The sequence below is a fragment of the Dipodomys spectabilis genome, unplaced genomic scaffold (assembly GCF_019054845.1).
Source record: "Dipodomys spectabilis isolate Male_0828 unplaced genomic scaffold, ASM1905484v1 ptg000112l, whole genome shotgun sequence".
Lineage (NCBI taxonomy): Eukaryota > Metazoa > Chordata > Mammalia > Rodentia > Heteromyidae > Dipodomys > Dipodomys spectabilis.
The window spans coordinates 1,993,043-2,012,167 of record NW_024870789.1 but is presented as its reverse complement, the minus strand read 5'-3'; the positions used below and the strand labels follow the sequence as shown (position 1 = coordinate 2,012,167).

The window sequence follows — 19,125 nt, the reverse complement described above, 5'->3', positions numbered from 1 at the left end:
CCTGAGTTCAAGCCCCAGGACTGACACCAAAATAGAAAGAAAAAAAAAAAATTTGAGTGAGCTGGGAATGTGGCTTAGTGGTTGAGTGTTTGCCTTATAGCATGTATGAAGCCCTGGATTATATTCCTCAGTACCACATAAACAGAAAAGGCCAGAAGTAGCACTGTGGCTCAAGTGGTAGAGGGCTACCATGAGCAAATAAAGCTCAGGGACAGTGCCCAGGCCCTGAGCTCAAGCCCCAAGTACTGGGTGGAAAAAAAAAAGAGTTACAGATGACAGAAAGGAGGGACATATGTGATAGCACCGATAGAACAATGCTCTCACCTACATACCCCATATTTGATTTCATATAATATGCATTTTTCACATACAGGCTTCCGCCCCCCCCCCCCCCCAACCCTCCGAAAACGTTAACTCCTTCTGGAACATTTTTAAACAACAGTAAAAGCACTATATTTATTTATATTACAAAAATAAAATTGAACCAAGTACCAATGGATCACATTTAAAATTCTAGCTACCTAGGAGGCTGAGATGTGAGAATCTTGGTTCAAAGTCAGCCAGCCCATGCAGAAAAAAATCTATGAGACTCTTAGCTCCAATTAACCAGTAAAAAGCTGGAACTAGAAGCATGGCTCAAGTGGTAGAACATCAGCCATGAGCAAACAAGTTGAGCAAGATTATGAGGGCCTGAGTTCAAGTTCCAGTACACACACACACACACACACACACACACACACACACACACACACACACACACACACACACACACACACACACACACACACACACTGTGAAACTAGGCATAGTAGCCTGCTATAATCCTAGAATTGGGAGATTGAAGCAGGAGGATCATGAGCTCAAGACTAGTCTGCACTAAAATGAGACCCTGTCACAAAAATACAAAAAACTGGAAACATCTTAATGTCCAAGAAAAAGATAAGGGTTCAGTTAACTTAATTAAACAGTCCTTACTTATTAATGTCATTAAGAAAAGATCATAGGGGGCTGGGAAGGTGGCTCAGTGGTAGAACGCTTGCCTTGCATGCATGAGGCCCTGGGTTCGATTCCCCAGCACCACATAAGCAAAAAGAAAAAAAGCCGGAAGTGGCGCTGTGGCTCAAGTGGTAGAGCGCTAGCCTTGAGCTGAAGAAATGAGGGACAACGCCCAGGCCCAGAGTTCAGGCCCCATGACCGGACCCCCCCTCCAAAAAAAAAAAAAAAGATCAAAAAGATCATAGGCTGGGAATGTGGCTTAGTGGTAGAGTGCTTGCCTAGTATGCATGAAGCCTTGGGTTCGATTCCTGAGTACTACATAAACAAAAAAGCCAGAAATGGTGCTGTGGCTCAAGTGGTACAGCATGAACCTTGAGCGCAAAGAGGCTCATTGACACAATGCCAATGATATAACTTGAGCCTGAGTATACATAGGTCATATGCCAAAGTAAAAGAGCATGCAGAAATGAAAATGAGGATAGCCAACATTGGTGGCTCACATCTGTAATCCTAGCTACTCAAGAGACCAAGATCTGAGGATCGCAATTTGAAGCCAGCCTAGGAAGGAAAGCCTGTGAGACTCTTAAATAAGCCACAAAATAATAATAATAATAATAATAATAAAAGCTGGGTGCTGGTGGCTCACACCTGCAATCCTAGCTACTCAGGAGACTGAGATCTAAGGATCACAGTTCAAAGCCAGACTGGAAAAGGAAAGTCTGTGATACTCTTATCTACAATTAACCACCAGAAAAACAGAAGTGGCACTGTGGCTCAACTAGTAGAGCACTCACCTTGAGTGGAAGAGCTCAGGGACAGCATCCAGGCCCAGAGTTCAAGCCCCACAACTGACAAAAAAAAAAAAAAAAAAAAGCCTGAAGTAGTGCTGTGGCTCAAGTGGTAGAGCACTAGCCTTTACTAAAATAAGCTCCAGGGGCTGGGAAGGTGGCTCAGTGGTAGAGTGCTTGCCTTGTATGCCTGAGGCCCTGGGTTCCATTCCTCAGCACCACATAAGCAAAAAGAAAAAAGCCGGAAGTGGTGCTGTGGCTCAAGTGGTAGAGCGCTAGCCTTGAGCTGAAGAGCTGAAGGACAGCACCCAGGCCCAGAGTTCAGGCCCCACAACCAGAACCAAAAAAAAAATAAAATAAAATAAGCTCAGGGACGGTGACCTGGCCCTTACCTCAAGCCCCAGGACTATCACAAAAGAAAAAAAAAAAATGAGTATAGATTAGATGAGGTTTTCCAACTGACTTACTCTAAAAATGTACATTAGGACAAAACAAAACTATAATAGAAATCTACATTAAAGTGATATCAGATAAAACAACTCAAGAACAACTATGTCCCTTGATGGGAAGATTTGCTGATAAAAGTTGACTCTGTCCCAAATTCATCTATAAATTTAGCACAAGTCTAATAAAAATCTCAATAGGAAGTTTTTAGAACTCATCTAAAATTTCCCTGAAACAGATAAATGCATGCAAATAGCTAAGAAAGACTTGGAAACAAGCATATTTGCACTATCGGATCTCAAGGCTACTGCATCAAGCCACAGGAGGAAACTGGTAAGGAGTAAATACAGACAGATACATCCCCAGGACCAAAGTGATCTTCCAGAAAGAAGCTTTACGCATACAAGAACACCTGTGGTAGTTCATTGTAGGCAAAAGCCCACCCACATAGAAAAAATTAAGGCTATAACTCACACTAGACACAAAGGTAAATTCCACACTAAGAAATTAAAATGTGAAAAAAAAATCAAGCAAAATACTAGAATTAAAACAACAACAACATGTAATGGTAGAGATTTTGCTAAACAATATTAAAGGAAAAAAATCCTGAAGCTGCAAACAGTAAAAGATAAAACCACATAAAGTGCTAATGCAACAACGTATTCTAGCCCCATGGCAGTGCTTGTGTCTGCAATCCCAGCTGCTCAGGGGATAGGTCTACCTGTGCCAGTTGAGAACTGCCTGACTTAGGCTTTCCATCCTTGCTAGGATCACAGGCACATAAACCTTGGACAGCTTCTTTTGGTGGAGAGAAGAACCTTGAGGACTTCTGCTCATGGTGTCAAGGAACCACAATGCTGCCAAATTAAACCTCCCACATGATTTGGTATTTTAGACATATATCATTATAGTCAGCTATAGCTTAAGAAGGGGTCTAGACCAGATAATGGTGGGCCATGCATGTAATCCTAGCTACTCAGGATACTGAGATCTGAGAACCAAGGTTCAAAGCCAGCCTGGGCAGACTTTTATCTTCAATTAACCACCAAAAAGCCATAAGTGCAGTTGTGGTTCCAGTAACAGAGTGACAGCTCTGAACAAAACAAACAACAACAACAACAACAAAAAAAAGGTCAGATGAACTGGGAATATGACTTAGTGGTAGAGTGCTTGCCTAATATGCATGAAGCCCTGGACTCGATTAATCAGTACTACATAAGCAGAAAAAGCTGGAAGTAAGGGTGTGGCTCAAGTGGTAGAGTACTAGCCTTGAGCAAGAGAAGCTCAGGGAAAGTGCCCAGGCCCTGAGTTCAAGCCTCAGAACTGGCAAAAATAAATAAATAAAGGTCAGAGACAGTGCCCAGGTCTTGAGAATTCAAGCCCCAGGATCAGCACAAAACAAAAAGGAGTTCTCAAAATCTTCTGGCTGGGCTGGCCTTAAACCACAATCCTTCCAACTTGAGCCTACAAGTAAGATTACAGGTATGAGACACTAGTGCCCTACTATCTATACCTCTTTTAGTCTGCAAATTTCTAGCACTTATAATAATAATAATAATAAAGCTCTACTGATGAACACAAACTTTAAATAATAGATAATTAGTATAGTTTTATATCAAATTTGTTTTGATTGCATAGCATCAAAACAAAACTCTAGGGGCTGGGAAGGTTGCTCAGCAGTAGAGTGCTTTCCTTGCAATAATGCATGATGCTCTCAGTTTGATTCCTCAGCACCACATAAATAGAAGAAGCCAGAAGTGGAGCTGTGGCTTGGGTGAAGAGACCTAGCCTTGAGATGAAGAGATCAGGGACAGTGCTCAGGCCCAGAGTTCAAGCCCCACAAGCAAAAAAAAAAAAAACCCAAAACAAAAAACTAGTTCACAGAGTTCAATAGCTTAGCTACAAATCTAAGTGTACTCTGTACTTTTTTTTTTTTTTCTTTTGGTCAGTTGTAGGACTTGAACTCAGGGCATGGGCACTGTCCCTAAGCTTTTGTGCTCAAGGCTAGAGCACAACTTTTTTACCACTTTGAGCCACAGCTCCATATCTGGTTTCGGGGTGATTTATTGATGATAAGAGTGACATAGACAGCAAGGCTCCAGTGTCTCATGCCTGTAATTCTAGCCACTGAGAAAGCTACAATCGGAGGATAGTGGTTCGAAGTCAGACCAGACAGGAAAGTCCCCATGAGACTCTTATCTCCAATAAACTGCTCAAGAAATCTGAAGTATTGCCTCCTGAGTAGCTAAAATTACAGATGTGAGCCACCAGCACCTGGCTACTTTGTGCTTTTTTTTGGTTTGTTCGTGGGGCTTGAACTCTGGGCCTGGGTGCTGTCCTCAGCTCTTCAGCTCAAGGCTAGCGCTGTACCACTTGAGCCAAAGCGCCACTTCCGGCTTTTTTCTTTTTGCTTATATGGTGCTGAGGAATCGAACCCAGGGCCTCTGGCATGCAAGGCAAGCACTCTACCACTGAGCCACCTTCCCAGCCCCTACTTATTCTTATTATACTGTCTTTCAAAAGCACAAAGTAGGGGCTGAGCCACCTTCCCAGCCCCTAGTTATTCTTATTATACTGTCTTTCAAAAGCACAAAGTAGGAACTGGGAAGGTGGCTCAGTGGTAGAGCGCATGCCTTGCATGCCAGAGGCCCTGGCTTCCATTCCTCAGCACCACATAAGCAAAAAGAAAAAAGCCGGAAGTGGCGCTGTGGCTCAAGTGGTAGAGCGCTAGCCTTGAGCTGAAGAGCTGAGGACAGCGCCCAGGCCCAGAGTTCAGGCCCCACGAACGAACTAAAAAAAAAAAAAAATTTATGTTTACACCTGTCTAAAAGACTAAACCCTAGACTGTTTCCAAGTTAAGTCTGTAGCATCAAGAAATGTGAATTCCTTGCAATTACAAATATTTTAGTAAAAATAAAAACTTTACACAGGCCAGGCACTGGCGGCTCAAGCCTATAATCCTAGCTACTCAGGAGGCTGAGATCTGAGGAACATGGTTCAAAGCCAGCCCTGACAGGAAATTCCATGAGACTCTTATTTCCAATAAAGCACCAGAAAATCGGAAGTGGGGCTGTGGCTCAAGTGGTAGAGAACTTGCCTTGAGCCGAAAAACTGAGGGACAGAGCCCAGGCCCAGAGTTCAAGCCCCACGACTGACCAAAAAAAAAAAAAAAAAAGGTTATTCAATATATGCTAGTCATGGTATCGCTTATCATTGCACAAAATTCAATGAGAGCTCTACAGTACTAAATTTACCTACATAATTTTAACATGAGCTACATAATTTTAGACAGAATCTCATCACTGTAGCCCAGGCTAACCTTGAATCTTATATCCTCCTGCCTCAACTACCCAAATGATGGGATTATAAGCTCATGCCACCATGCAGTAATACAAAGATTCTCAGAGTTGTTGCTATTATGGATATTTAAATTTTTCTTCCTTTTTAAATTTTTTCCCCAAATAATGTAAGTGCATTGCTTTTTATGTTAAAATTATCATAACAGGAATTTACCCCCCCCAAAAAAGGCACCCAAGGGCTGGGAAGGTGGCTGAGTGGTAGAGCGCTTGCCTTGCATGCACGAAGCCCTGGGTTCGATTCCTCAGCACCACATAAGCAGAAAAAAAAAAAAAAAAAGCTGGAAGTGGCACTGTGGGTCAAGTGGTAGAGCACTAGCCTTGAGCTGAAGAGCTGAAGGACAGCGCCCAGGCCCAGAGTTCAGGCCCCACGACCAGACCAAAAAAAAGGCACCCAAGCCTCTCCACAATTATATGACTTTCATAATCCTAGGAAACTTCCACAAACAGGAAATTTGACTTGGGTTTTATCTTGAAGTTTATTTGTATGTCACCAGTTTTATATGCAGTATGTGTGGCTCCATGCAACATGTCATTTTGGAGGCTTTGTATAGCCACAGTTGAGATGCACAACTGCTCCATCCAAACAAGACTCCCCTTAGAATCACACCACCTCTCCTTTGCCATTACTAACTTGCAGCATCTAGACTATTTTGTTATTTCAGTAGTTATATGATCATACAGCATGTACACTCTTAAGACTGGTACTTTTTTTCACTCAGTATAACCTTATTAAAGTAACCTGGCAGTACAAAAATCAGTGGTCCCTAGTATGTTAAACATTTAGGCCTGGAGCTGGTAGCTCACACTTGTAATCCTAGCTACTGAAGGGGCTGAGATCTAAAGATGGTGGTTCAAGGCCAGCCCAGGCAGTAAAGTCCATGGGACTCTTGCTCCAATAAACTACTCAGAAAAAACGGGATGTGGCGCTGTGGCTCAAGTGGTAGAGCACTAGCCTTGAGCTGAAGAGCTGAGGGACAGTGCCCAGGCCCAGATTCAATTCCCAGGACCCAGGGCTGGGAAAGTGGCTCAGTGGTAGAGTGCTTGCCTTGCATGCATGAAGCCCTGGGTTTGATTCATAAACACAAAAAGCCGGAAGTGGCTCTGTGGCTCAAGTGGTAGAGTGCTAGCCTTGAGCTGAAGAGCTGAGGTGAGGGACAGTGCCCAGGTGAGTTCAAGCCCCACGCCAGCAAAAAAAAAAAAAAAAAAATGCCCAGAATCCATGAAACAAAATACAAAAAGTCAAGGTTCATACTTTATCTGCATTTACAAGAATGTGATATAAAAGAATGCCTAGTTTCTGAGCAAGCTTTTTCTTCGGTAAGTCTATTTTACATACCTATATGACCAGAGGCCATTTACTCTTTCCTCTTTTCTACCCTTTCATGCCCTTTCTCCTGCTGTTTCCTGGAGTCCTTTCTATTCTCCAGGAGACAATCACTCCTACAACTTTAGCTCCATCCCACCACCACCCAGGCCTTATTCTCTCAGTGCCTCAGGTCCTAACATTCAGTGTTTCTTTCAGAAAGTTTTACAGTATCCAAGAACACAGTAAGACTTTCTTCTTCCCATTACTGACAGGTGCCCTGCCTGGCTTCACACCATCTTTCTTCCCTAGGTTACTCTACTAAACTCCCATGACACCCACTCTACTGCATAACTATTAACCAGCAGATTTGCCAAAACACAGATCTTACATTCTCAGCTCTGTATTGTTTTTGTTTTTTTTTTAAGATGTAAAGAGAGACCTGGTAACTGGTAGCTCATGCCTAGAATCCTAGCTACTCAGGAGGCTGAGATCTGAGAATCACAGTTCAAAGACAGCCTGAGGTGAAAGTACGTGAGATTCTTACTGCCAATAAACTACCGAAGAGCAAAAATGGAGCTGTGGCTCAAGTGGTAGAGTGTTAGCCTTAAGCAAAATAAGCTCAGAGAAGCACCCAGGCCCTGAGTTCAAGCCTCAGGACTAGTACACATTCCCAAAAAATAACATATGAAGAGAGGTAAGGCACCAGTGGCTCCTCACAGCTATAATCTTACCTAGCTACTCTGGAGGCTGAAATCTAAGAATGGAGGATCTGAGTCAGCCTCGGCAGACAGAGCCAAAAACTTATCTCCAGGGCTAGGAAGGTGGCTCAGTGGGTGCTTGCCTTGCATGCTTGAGGCCCTGGGTTCGATTCCTCAGCACCACATAAGCAGAAAAAAAAAAAAGCTGGAAGTGGCTCTATGGCTCAAGTGGTAGAGTGCTAGCCTTGAGCTGAAGAGCTGAGGAACAGCGCCCAGGCCCAGAGTTCAGGCCCCACGACCAGACACCCCCCCCCCAAAAAAAAAAACACAAACTTATTTACAATTAACCAGTAAAAAGCCAGAATTGAAGGCATGGTTCATTTGGTAGAGCACCAGTCATAAGTAGAAAAGACCAAGCAGAAAAAAGCCAGAACATGATCTACTTCCTGAATAGAAACCCCAATACTTCACAAAGGACAAAAAAAAAAAAAGGAAAGGCACAAGTCAAATATTTTTGTAAAATATGGAAACTTTGAGGACTTCAAGATTTTCAAATACTAGATTTTAAAAACTATTTGCACTATTGTACATAAAACCCCTTATAGATGGGGAGTTTTAATTTATAGGAAATACCTGAAAAAATTATTGAACACATTATTGTTTCTATTATAAAGCTTCTAAAATTTGAATGGATTGTAAGTCTTGACAGTATGCTATGGAGTTAGAAATAAAATATACTAAAACAATTAATGTTTAAATATATATGTGACAATCCCAGAAACTTACTCTACGTAAAGGCATGTATTACCACATGATGTGCCTGTGCAAAGTAATCTCTAATCAATAACAATGCTAAGTACATTTTATTTCAAGTGAATGTGGATATCTCACCTGGCAAAACAGTAACTACCCTATTTTTGTTTTGTTTTGTTTTTCTGACGGTTGTGGGGCTTGAACTCTGGGCTTGGGCACTGTCCTTGCACTCTTCAGCTCAAGGCAAGTGCTCTACCGCTTGAGCCACAGCGCCACTTCTGGTTTTCTGTTGGTTTATTGGAGATAAAAGTCTGACAAACTTTCCTGCCTGGGCTAGCTTTGAAGCAAGATCCTCCATCTCAGCCTCCTGAGTAGCTAGGATTACAGGCGTGAGTCACCCGGCAGTAACTATCCTACTAAACATAAGAAACTGAGGAGGAACTGTAAAGTTAAGGAACTCCTAAGAAGAGATAGAATGCCACACAGAACCCCAAAGATTTAAACTCAGGGGGCACAAAGTGCTTCTTTAATCCTGGTAGGCTGGTGTAGGTTTCCAGCAATTTTTATCAATTTATGTAAAATGAAGAAAAATTAGAAATTGAATTTTTCAATGATTTAAATTAAGGATCTTTCATTCTCATTCTGTTCTTTCAAACTGGGTGAAAATATCCTTTCTCTTTTTTATGGGGGGAGGGGGGGTCAGTAATGGACCTTGAACTCAGGGCCTGGGCACTGTCCCTGAGCTCTTTTGCTCAAGGTTAGTGCTCTACCACTTTGAGCCACAATTCCTCTTCTGGTTTTTAAGTGGCTAATCAGAGATAAAAGAGGCTTAAGAGGGGCTGGGAAGGTGGCTCAGTGGTAGAGTGCTTGCTTTGCATGCCTGAGGCCCTGGGTTCGATTTCCCAGCACCACATAAGCAAAAAGAAAAAAGCCGGAAGTGGTGCTATGGCTTAAGTGGTAGAGTGCTAGCCTTGAGCTGAAGAGCTGAGGGACAGCGCCCAGGCCCAGAGTTCAGGCCCCATGACCGGACCCAAAAAAAAAAAAAGAGGCTCACGAGGGCTAGGAATGTAGCTTAGTGGTACATTGCTTGCCTCACATACATGAAGCCCTGGGTTCGATTCCTTAGTACTACATACACAGAAGCCAGAATTGGCACTGTGGCTCAAGTGGCAGAGTACTAGCCTTGAGCAAAAGAAGTTCAAGGACAGAGCCCAGGCCCTGAGTTCAAGCCCCAGCACTGGCAAAAAAAAAAAAAAAAGTCCCACAGGGACTTTTCTGCCAGGGCTGGCTTTGAACCGTGATCCTCAGATCTCAGCCTCCTGAGGATTACAGGTATAAGCCACCAGCACCTGGCTAAAATATCCTTTATTTTATTTTGTTGTGTTTTGCCAGTTCTGGGGCCTGATCTCAAGGCTTGAGCACTGTCCTGAGCTACTTTTGCTCCAGGCAAGCACTCTACCACTTGAGCCACAGCACCACTTCTGGCATTTTCTGTGTACGTGGTACTAAGGAATCGAACCCAGGGCTTCAAGCATGCTAGGCAAGCACTCTACCACTAAGCCACATTCCCAGCCTAAAATATCCTTTCTTCAAATAAAATGATGCTGCCAATACAGAGGTATGAGTTTTTGATGCTGTTTTATGGGCTACATTTAACAGAATTTTAAAAATTGACAATTCTATTATAGTCTCCCAATTTGAGGGAAAATATTTATTTCAAAACCAAAAATCCAGAATTACTCTTTTATTTATACCTCCCAAACTACTAGAGGTTTGTCTTTTTTTTTTTTGTCAGTTGTGGGGCTTGAACTCTGGGCCTGGGCACTGTCCCTGTGCTCTTCAGCTCAAGGCAAGCGTTCTACCGCTTGAGTCACAGCGCCACTTCCAGTTTTCGAGTGGTTTATTGGAGATAAAAGTCTCATGGACTTTGCTTCCTGGGCTGGCTTCGAACCCTGATCCTCAGATCTCAGCCTCCTGAGTAGCTAGGATTACAGGCATGAGCCACTGGTGCCCAGCTACTATGGGCTTTTATACTCAGACATACCTCCTTTCAAAATTATCTCAGAATCTCTATCTTATTCTATTTGAATGAGGAAACGTAAGAATTGAGAAATGAGAATAAAGTGAGTTTAGCAATTCAACATCACAAGTTAACCTTGGATCCTAGATGATTTCTTGGGATCTTTCTCCTCTGTAAACTTTGTTCATTCTTTACGTTTATTTCTACTAACTCCTAGGCTCAATTTTTTCCCCCTAAAATAGTCACTTAACTTGAATACTATTGCCAATCAATTTGAAACTAATCAGACTTCTCCAATACCTGTTTTCACTTAAGGACTTTTTCATCTCATTAAAAACCTTTCATGGGGGCTGGGAAGGTGTCTCAGTGGTACAGTGCTTGCCTCGAATGCATGAGGCCCTGGGTTCGATTCCTCAGCACCACATAAGCAGAAAAAGCAGGAAGTGGTGCCATGGCTCAAATGATAGAGCACTAACCTTGAGCTGAAGAGCTGAGGGACAGTGCCCAGGCCCAGAGTTCAGGCTCCACAACCGACCAAAAAAAAACCCTTTTCATGGTGCCAGGAGCTGATGGCATATGTCTGTAATGCCAGCTTCTTAGGAGGTTGGTCACAGTTTGAAACTAGCCTGCCTGGGCAGAAAAAATTGTGAAACTTTTATTGAGCAAAAAGCTGGGAATGAGTTAAAAAGCTAGGAGGATAGTGCCCGGGCCCTGAGTTCAAGCCCCAATACAACACAGAAACTAAGTAATAAAAATAAAACCCTAATAGTTATTCTATCTACTTCCCAAAGAAAACCAATTAGGGGCTGGGAAGGTGGCTCAGTGGTAGAGCGCTTGCCTTGCATGCCTGAGGCCCTGGGTTCGATTCTTTAACGCCACATAAGCAAAAAGAAAAAAGCCAGAAGTAGCGCTGTGGCTCAAGTGGTAGAGCACTAGCCTTGAGCTGAAGAGCTGAGGGACAGCGCCCAGGCCCAGAGTTCAGGCCCCACAACCAGACCCAAAAAAAAAAAAAGGAAAGAAAAGAAAACCAATTAACAAATCAGACAGGCTGCATTAAGTGCACACCCGTGCACACACACACACATACACACACACACACAACTACAAACAGGCTAACCAACTGGATATATTTCTTGAAAACACTTTTATTATATACATGACAAAAAAACTATACTCACTCCTCTTATTAGAAAGTCTAATTTCTTACCCTTTGGCAAGTATCAAATTTAAAATACTTTAAGTACACTGCTATATAATTAAATAGGATTCTCAGTCACAACGTATAAAATTCACAAACTACAGACAGTTAATTTTTAGTCTAACAGGTTTGAACTCAGGGCCTCAAAATTGCTGGGTGTGCTTGCTCAGCTGGTGCCCTACTACTTGAGTCACACCTATAACCCTGCTTTTTGCTGGTTATTTTAGAGACAGTCTCTTGAGGACTTTACTTAGTCTACCCTCAAACCCCCATCCTCTGGATCTCTAGCCTCCTGAAATAGTTAGGATTACAGGCTGAGGACATCAAAGTTTTTACAGATGGAATGTTCCCTCAAAGTCTAAAACTGGAAATAATTCTGCCTAAAATTTATAACCTAACATACTGCTGCATATTCTTTTCATTACATACTTATTCAAGTAAATTTGGGGTATGAGGGTCGTTTCAGTTTAAAAATGTCTTCCAAAGAACAATGAAAGGGTGACATTGATCAAGATATATTTTACTTATAACCTGACTTCTGGAATTGAAACCCCTTTGTATAAACTACTTAATAAATACTATTCCTAATAATAAAAATGCCTTCCAAAAGTGCAAGAAAATACAGTGGCTTTTTTTTTTTTTGTGCCAATTTTGGGGCTTGAACCCTTCAGGACCTGGGCACTGTACCTGAGCTTCATTTGCTCTACCACTGTGGTACTGAGGAATTGAACCCAGGGCTCCATGCATACTAGGCAAGCACTCTACCACTAAGCCACATTCCCAGCCCAAATATAGTGGTTTGCAAAATACAGTGTAGTTTCAAATACAGAGGGTTTAATAAGCGGTATCTTGGCTAGAAATCACTAAAATGTGAGCTATTTGTCACAGTGACATATTTTGCAGTGTAAACTAATATGTACATTGTAAGTACATTTAAAAAAATCTTTAGCTACTCAAGAGGCTGAGATCACGGTTCAAAGCCAGCCCAGGCAGGAAAGTCCTTGAGACTCTTATCTCCAATAAACCACTAGAAAAACCGGTAGTGGCACTGTGGCTCAAGCGGCAGAGCGCTCACCTTGAGCTGAAGAGCTGAGGGACAGTGCCCAAGCCCAGAGTTCAAGCCCCACAACCAACCAAAAAAAAAAAATCTTTAATGCAGCCACAATAACTTTTCCTACTAACATGTTGCACGAATGAGTTTTAACAGTCAGTGAGGCCGGGCCCTGCTGCCTCACGCCTATAATCCTAGCTACTCAGGAGGCTGAGATCCGAGGATGGAGATTCAAAGCCAGCCCCAGCAGGAAAGTTCACGAGACTCTTATCTCCAATAAAACACCAGAAAACCAGAAGTGGTGATGTGGCTCAAATGGTAGAGCACTTGCCTTTGAGCTGAAGAGCTGAGGGACAGCGCCCAAGCCCAGAGTTCAAGCCCCACAAATGAGGTAGAGTGCCTGAACTGTGATGAAGGCTAATGTTTTAGCCTTTAATGATTTAGGCTAATCAACAGCCTAAAGCTTGCAAACATGACAAGCTCATCAATATGTGTGGGTCAGAGCAGCACCTGCCATGGAGGCCACCCGCGGAGACTCTTATCTCCCCCCAAAGAGGGAAAGAAATGGTCAAAATAAAAGAATGAACTGTACATTCCTAGCTAGCTAGCAATTTACCCTGATAACAGGAGGAGAAATTGCTCAAATGTGACTGTTAACAAATACCAAAATATTAGGGATAGTAAGTCTCTATTAGAATTACAAACTATCATTTTCTAAGTCATTCCTTTTACTTTTGCTGTTTTCAGGACCCCCCCCCCCATAAATAAAAACAGTCCCTTGAAAACGTAAATACCTTTTTTTCCCTAAAACAAACTTACCTAAAAAATTTGGAGGATTAAAATAAAGTGTGACAGAAAAAATCAAGCCATCAGTGGGACAAATCAGTTTATCAGTATGTATCTCTTGCTTAAAACACTCTAATACAGAAACCACCATCACTACACAAGAACATACTCATCTTCTACTCCAATTCAACTCTGGCCACCCCCACGCCTTGAGCACACACTGAAATACTCCAAGGAAAAGCAAGAAACCAGGTCGTGTCCAGGGCCTGGCCCCCTCCTTCAGGGGGTCAGTCCGTGTGTCCCCCGCCCGCGTGTGTGTGTGTATGTGTGAGAGGGTCAGTGTCAAGGGGGGAGCAGGGTCAGTCCGTGTGTCCCGGGCCTTCACAAGGGTGGGGGGGCAGGATTCGTGTTGCCCAGGTCATGGGGGGGGGGGGGGAAGAAGGGACAGTCCGTGTGTGTCCCAGGCGATGGGAGGGCAGAGTCAGTCCGTGTGTCCCAGGCCCGGGGAGGGGGGGTAGCCAGGGTCAGTCCGTGAGTCCAGGCCATGGGGGAAGAGGGTGGGCAGATTTAGTCCGAGTGTCCCCGGCCGTGACAAGGGGGGGGCAGGATCCGTGTGTCCCGGGCCATGGAGGGGGGGTAGACAGGGTCAGTCCGTGTGTCCCGGGCCATGGAGGGGGGGCAGGCAGGGTCAGTCCGTGTGTCCCGGGCGGTGTCGGGGAGGGGGGAGCGACAGGGTCAGTCCGTGTGTCCCGGGCCATGGAGGGGGGGCAGGCAGGGTCAGTCCGTGTGTCCCGGGCCGTATCCAGCACCGGTCCCCCTCCCGGAGGGGGTCGGCCGGTGTGCCCGCGGACCCATCTCCCAAGTCTGCAGGCTCTCTTCGAGTACAAAGGCCAGGCACGGAAACACCTGTCCACGCGCCCGAGGGCGGTGGGAAGGCGCGGGGGCCCCGGTCGTCCTCCGCACGCACCGGGGAGGGGGGACCGGCGCGGCCTCGGGCTCCCCCGGCCAGAACCCCGGGACCTGTCAGGCGGGTTGGGCCCCGCCCTCCGCGAGCCCCGCGCCCGCCGCGGCCGCCCGGGGCTGCGCCCTGCCACCTCAGCCCGCCGCCACCGGGCCCAGGCCCCCGCGGCCCGCTCCGCCGCCGGGCCGCTCCCGCCGCCTCCCGCCGCCCGCCTCCCGCCGCCGGGTACCTGGAGGCCAGCGCGGCCGAACACTTCACCCAGGGCCCTAGGTCGCAGAGGGCCCGGTGCTCTGGGTCCCGCTCCTTCTCCCGCTCCACGTGGTAGGCGTAGATGGAGAGCAGGATCCCGGCGGCGCACACTGCAGACCGGGCCACCCGCTCCCACCGCGGTACCGACACCCTCAGCAGGACGGGCGCCGCCATCTTCCCGCCGCCGCCGCCGCCGCCGCCGCCCTCCACCGCCGCCTCAGCCGCCGCCGCCCGTCGGGGCCCGACCCAGCCACCGCCGCCGCCGCCGCCGCCGCCTCCGCCGCCGCCGCCGCCGCCGCCGCGCCCCATTGGCTCGGTCTTCTCCTCCGGGCCCCGCCCCCACAGGCGCGCGGCCCAACCGCCCCGAAAGGAGTGAGCCGGGAAGGGCTGGGGGAGCGGGCGCGCTAGCACGCGCGCGCGTGGAAAAAGGGGGCGGAGCGCGCAACCGCCGGCGAGCCGGGCGGGGCCAGGGGCAGTGGGCGTGATGAGCGCCGGGGGGGGGGGGGGGGGGGGGGGAAGACCTCAGAGTGGGCGTGGTTATAGGGGGAGGAGCAGGCACGGCGGAGAGGGAGCCAAGAGTGGGTGGGGCTCTGAGCTGTGAGGGGCGGGGCTGGCTGCGGGGTGGGGCGGGACCGGCGGATGGGCCTTTCGAAGCTGCCACTGTGCGCGGCGGGGCCATCCTCGGCCGCTCGGTGACAGCCCTCGTCATCCTGTTCTCTTTTTTCGTCTTTATCACTTGATATTTTTTACCCAATCCGAATAAACCCTGGCCAATGCCCAGCGATCCAGAGCCACACTTCCATGACATGATCTTCCTGGCACCTCCTCCAGGCACCTGAATGCAACATGTGAAAAACTTTTTTCTTAAATGTACAAGACTATTTAGCAACAGAAAATTATTTTTTAAAGTGATTCACGGAACACTTACCTGCAAATTAAATTTGATGTAATCTAATTCATATGATTGTATGCAAGAGGCCTTGGGTTCGATGTCTCAGCACCACATAAGCAGAAATAAACAGAAGTGGCGCTGTGGCTCAAGAGGTAGAGCTCTAGCCTTGAGCTGAAAAGCTGAGGGACAGCGCCCAGACCCAGAGTTCAGGCCCCACGACCGACAACAACAACAACAAAAAAGAACACAGGTAAGTAGGCTATATGGGCTTGAACAATTACTAAAAGGAGCTGTGACTGGGTTTCTGAGCTTCCTGGTGGACAAAACTAAAGGAATCTACATGTAAGTGAATTTGTGTGTAGAAAGAAACGTGCTGTTTCTGAAGGTTGCAAGCTCTCCTCATTGCAGCCCTGAAGTTTTCAGTCTTGAGTAACTTTGAGAAACAAGTAATGTCCTCATATTAGTTATCAGTTGCTAGGTAACAAATTACTCCATACTGCACAGTGTAAAACACAATAAGCCCAGTGCCATTGGCTCAGGCCTGTAACCCTAACTATGCAGGAGGCTGAGAACTGAGGATTGTGGTTTGAAGCGAGTCCAGGCAGGAAAATCTGTGAGACATGCCAACAAATTACTAAATAAAAATCACAACACCGGGCTGGGAAGGTGGCTCAGTGGTAGAGTGCTTTCATTGCATGCATGAGGCCCTGAGTTCCATTCCTCAGCACCACATAAGAAAAAAAGCTGGAAGTGGCCCTGTGGCTCAAGTGGTAGAGTGCTTGCCTTGAGCTGAAGAGCTGAGGGATAGTGCCCAGACCCAGAGTTCAAGCCCCACGACCAACAAAAAAAAAAATAAGCCACAACACCTGGAAGTGGAGCTCTGGCTCAAGTGATAGAGTGCTAGCCTTAAGCAAAAGCAGCTTGACAGTATCTAGGACCTGAGAGACAGAGACAGAGAGGAGAGAAAGAAAGAAAAGAAGGAAGGAAGAGGAAAGAAAGAAAGAACAAAAGAAAAAGAAAAGAAAGAAAAGGAAAAAATTCTTACAGTTTCTGTGAGTCAGGAATTCCTTAGCTGGATGCTCTGTGGCTCACACCCCCCCCCCCTCCCTGCGCACAACCCCACCCTTGCAATCTAAACTTTGGCTGGGGCTGGAGTTTGCTCAGGCTTGGGAACCCTTCCTTCATCTCAATTTATGGAAGTTGACAGGCCTCGATCCTGTCTGGTTCTTGGACAGAAACATTTTCCAGCCACTTGTACCTCTCCAGAGCAGAAGCAAGAGCAACAGGTTAAAAAGAAAGAGGGCTGGGAAGGTGGCTCAGTGGTAGAGCACTTGCCTTGCATGCCTGAGGCCCTGCGTTCGATTCCCCAGCACCACATAAGCAAAAAGAAAAAAAGCCGGAAGTGGCGCTGTGGCTCAAGAGGTAGAACACTAGCCTTGAGCTGAAGAGCTGAGGGACAGCGCCCAGGCCCAGAGTTCAGGCCCCACGACCAGACCCAAAAAAGAAAAAAGAAACAAATAGAAAGAGAGGGAACCAAGTGAGGTAGCTCACACCTGTAATCTTAGCTGTTTGAAAGGCAGAAATTAGAGAGTCATAGAGGCCAGCCCAGGCAATAATTTAAAAAAAAGTCCTAGAGACTCCATCTTTACCAATGGCTGGACATGGTAGTATGCACCTGCTACCTCAGCTAAGAGGGGGAAATACAAACAGGATTTCAATCCAGGCTAGCTTGGATATAGAATGAGAAACTCAAACTGGGGGGGGAAATAAGCAATATTAAAAAGACTTGTGGAGTGGTTCAAGTGACCTAGTAAGTGCAAGTCCCTGAATTCAAACTTCTGTACTACAATACAATAAAAAGAGAGGAGATGTAGTTCAGTGATACCATGCTTGCCCAAATTGTGAGGCCCTGAGTTCACTCTAGAGAAAGAAAATAACATCTTAGAAATGACATCTCATCACTTTTACACATTCTAGTACTTAGAAGATAGTTCCTAAATCCAGCCACACTCAAATGGGAGAGTTTTCCACAGACCACAAATACTAGGACAAGGGGAATACAGGCGTCTTCTACTGTCCTCAGTAACAACTCCTCTGTCATTCTCCTGGTGGTCTCCATGAACTGTGTGTGTATCCCACACTCTCCCTCACAATCCCTTTGCTGTTAATAGGACATCTTAATCTTCTGTCCTCTTCCACATATCATATGTCAACGAGGTTTCTTTTTTTTTTTTTTTTGTCAGTCATGGGGCTTGAACTCTGGACCTGAGCGCTCTCCCTGTCAGCTCTTCAGCTCTAGGCTAGTGCTCTACCACTTGAGCCACAGCGCCACTTCCAGTTTTCTGGTGGTTTATTGGAGATAAGAGTTTCATGGACTTTCCTGCCTGGGCTGGCTTTAAACCACAATCCTCAGATCTCAGCCTCCTGAGTAGCTAGGATTATAGGCGTGAGCCACTGTTGCCCGGCTCAGTGAGGTTTCTTCATGGAATAATACATAATAAATTGTTATTTTTCATGATTGTGACATAACGCATTATAGGAACAACCACAATTTTATGTATCCATTGTTATTGATGGACATCTGGTCCATTTTTAACTCTGATGAGTAAAGCAACCCTGCACATTCTAAAAATGTCTTTTGTTGGACACAAGCACTGATTTCTACTGGGAATACATCAGGAATGGAATTACTGAGTGAGATGGTATTACTGCCTTTCTCAATGCAGATGCCCCAAGAAGCAGATGCCATGGTGGAATTGGAAGTAAAAACTTAGGCAGGAAATGCACCTCCAACATCCAAGGGTGTGTTTTCACCACCTCCCACACCCACACCTGGTCCCAGATTTTGTGTGTGTGTGTGTGTGTGTGTGTGTGTTCCTCAATCCTACTGTCTTCCCTCAAAGTCAGCTTGAAATGTCTGATCTGTGGCAAGTATGTATGTGTGAGTGTGTTCATGAGTGTATGTGGTATGTGTGCATGAGTGTGCATCTCCCTGTGTGTGTGACTGGGAATTCAACTCAAGGCTCCATGTATGTTGGTCAAGCACTCTATCATCTGTCATGGAGCTATATCCATCCCCAGTTCTAGGATTTAGGCAAAAGGGCAGCCACTGCTATGAGAGAGCAGGAAGAGGCAAGGAAAGCTTCCATATTATCAAGCAAGTCTGACCCTGAGCTTCTCAGCCAAGACTCATAGGAAGCTTCAGGGTAGACTGCTTGCAAGGCAAGCCTGAATCTAGCTTTCTTGCTTTGAGCCATTTATTGGCTTAGAGCAGGCTGAGGACATCCTGGCCTCAAACAAACAGTGTAAACCTGTTTGCCAGCACACTCTCCCTTCCCCCACCCCAAAAAATTCCCTTGTCCAGTTGGATAAATCTGAGCCTTTTCAATATACTAATTGACTTCTTTGATGTTCTTTCCTGTGAAGTGCTATTCAAGTGTTTTGCCCACTTAAAAAAGTTAGTTGGAACTGGAGGTGTGACTCAAGTGGCAGCCAGCCTTGAGTGAAGAAGGTAAGAACATGAGTTCAAGCCCCAGTAACAGGGCACACACACCAAGAAAAGAAATTGGTTGTCTGTCTTTTTTGCGGGGGGGAGAGGGGAGTCGGTCATGGGACTTGAACTCT

The 19,125-nt window shown here is 45.8% G+C and overlaps 1 protein-coding gene across 2 annotated transcripts in view; it reads right to left on the bottom strand.

Annotated features, from left to right (window-relative positions):
* Positions 1-14,824, bottom strand: part of Vkorc1l1 (vitamin K epoxide reductase complex subunit 1 like 1) — a 50,534-nt gene extending 35,710 nt beyond the window's left edge. Inside the window, exon 1 of one of the 2 annotated variants that reach the window (XM_042688093.1) lies at positions 14,590-14,824. In XM_042688093.1, coding sequence (XP_042544027.1) covers positions 14,590-14,783 — 194 coding nt within the window. In that variant the 5' untranslated portion in view covers positions 14,784-14,824. The remainder of the gene's footprint in view (positions 1-14,589) is intronic. The other variant, XM_042688094.1, reaches the window with a different exon arrangement.
* Positions 14,825-19,125: the final 4,301 nt, after the last annotated feature.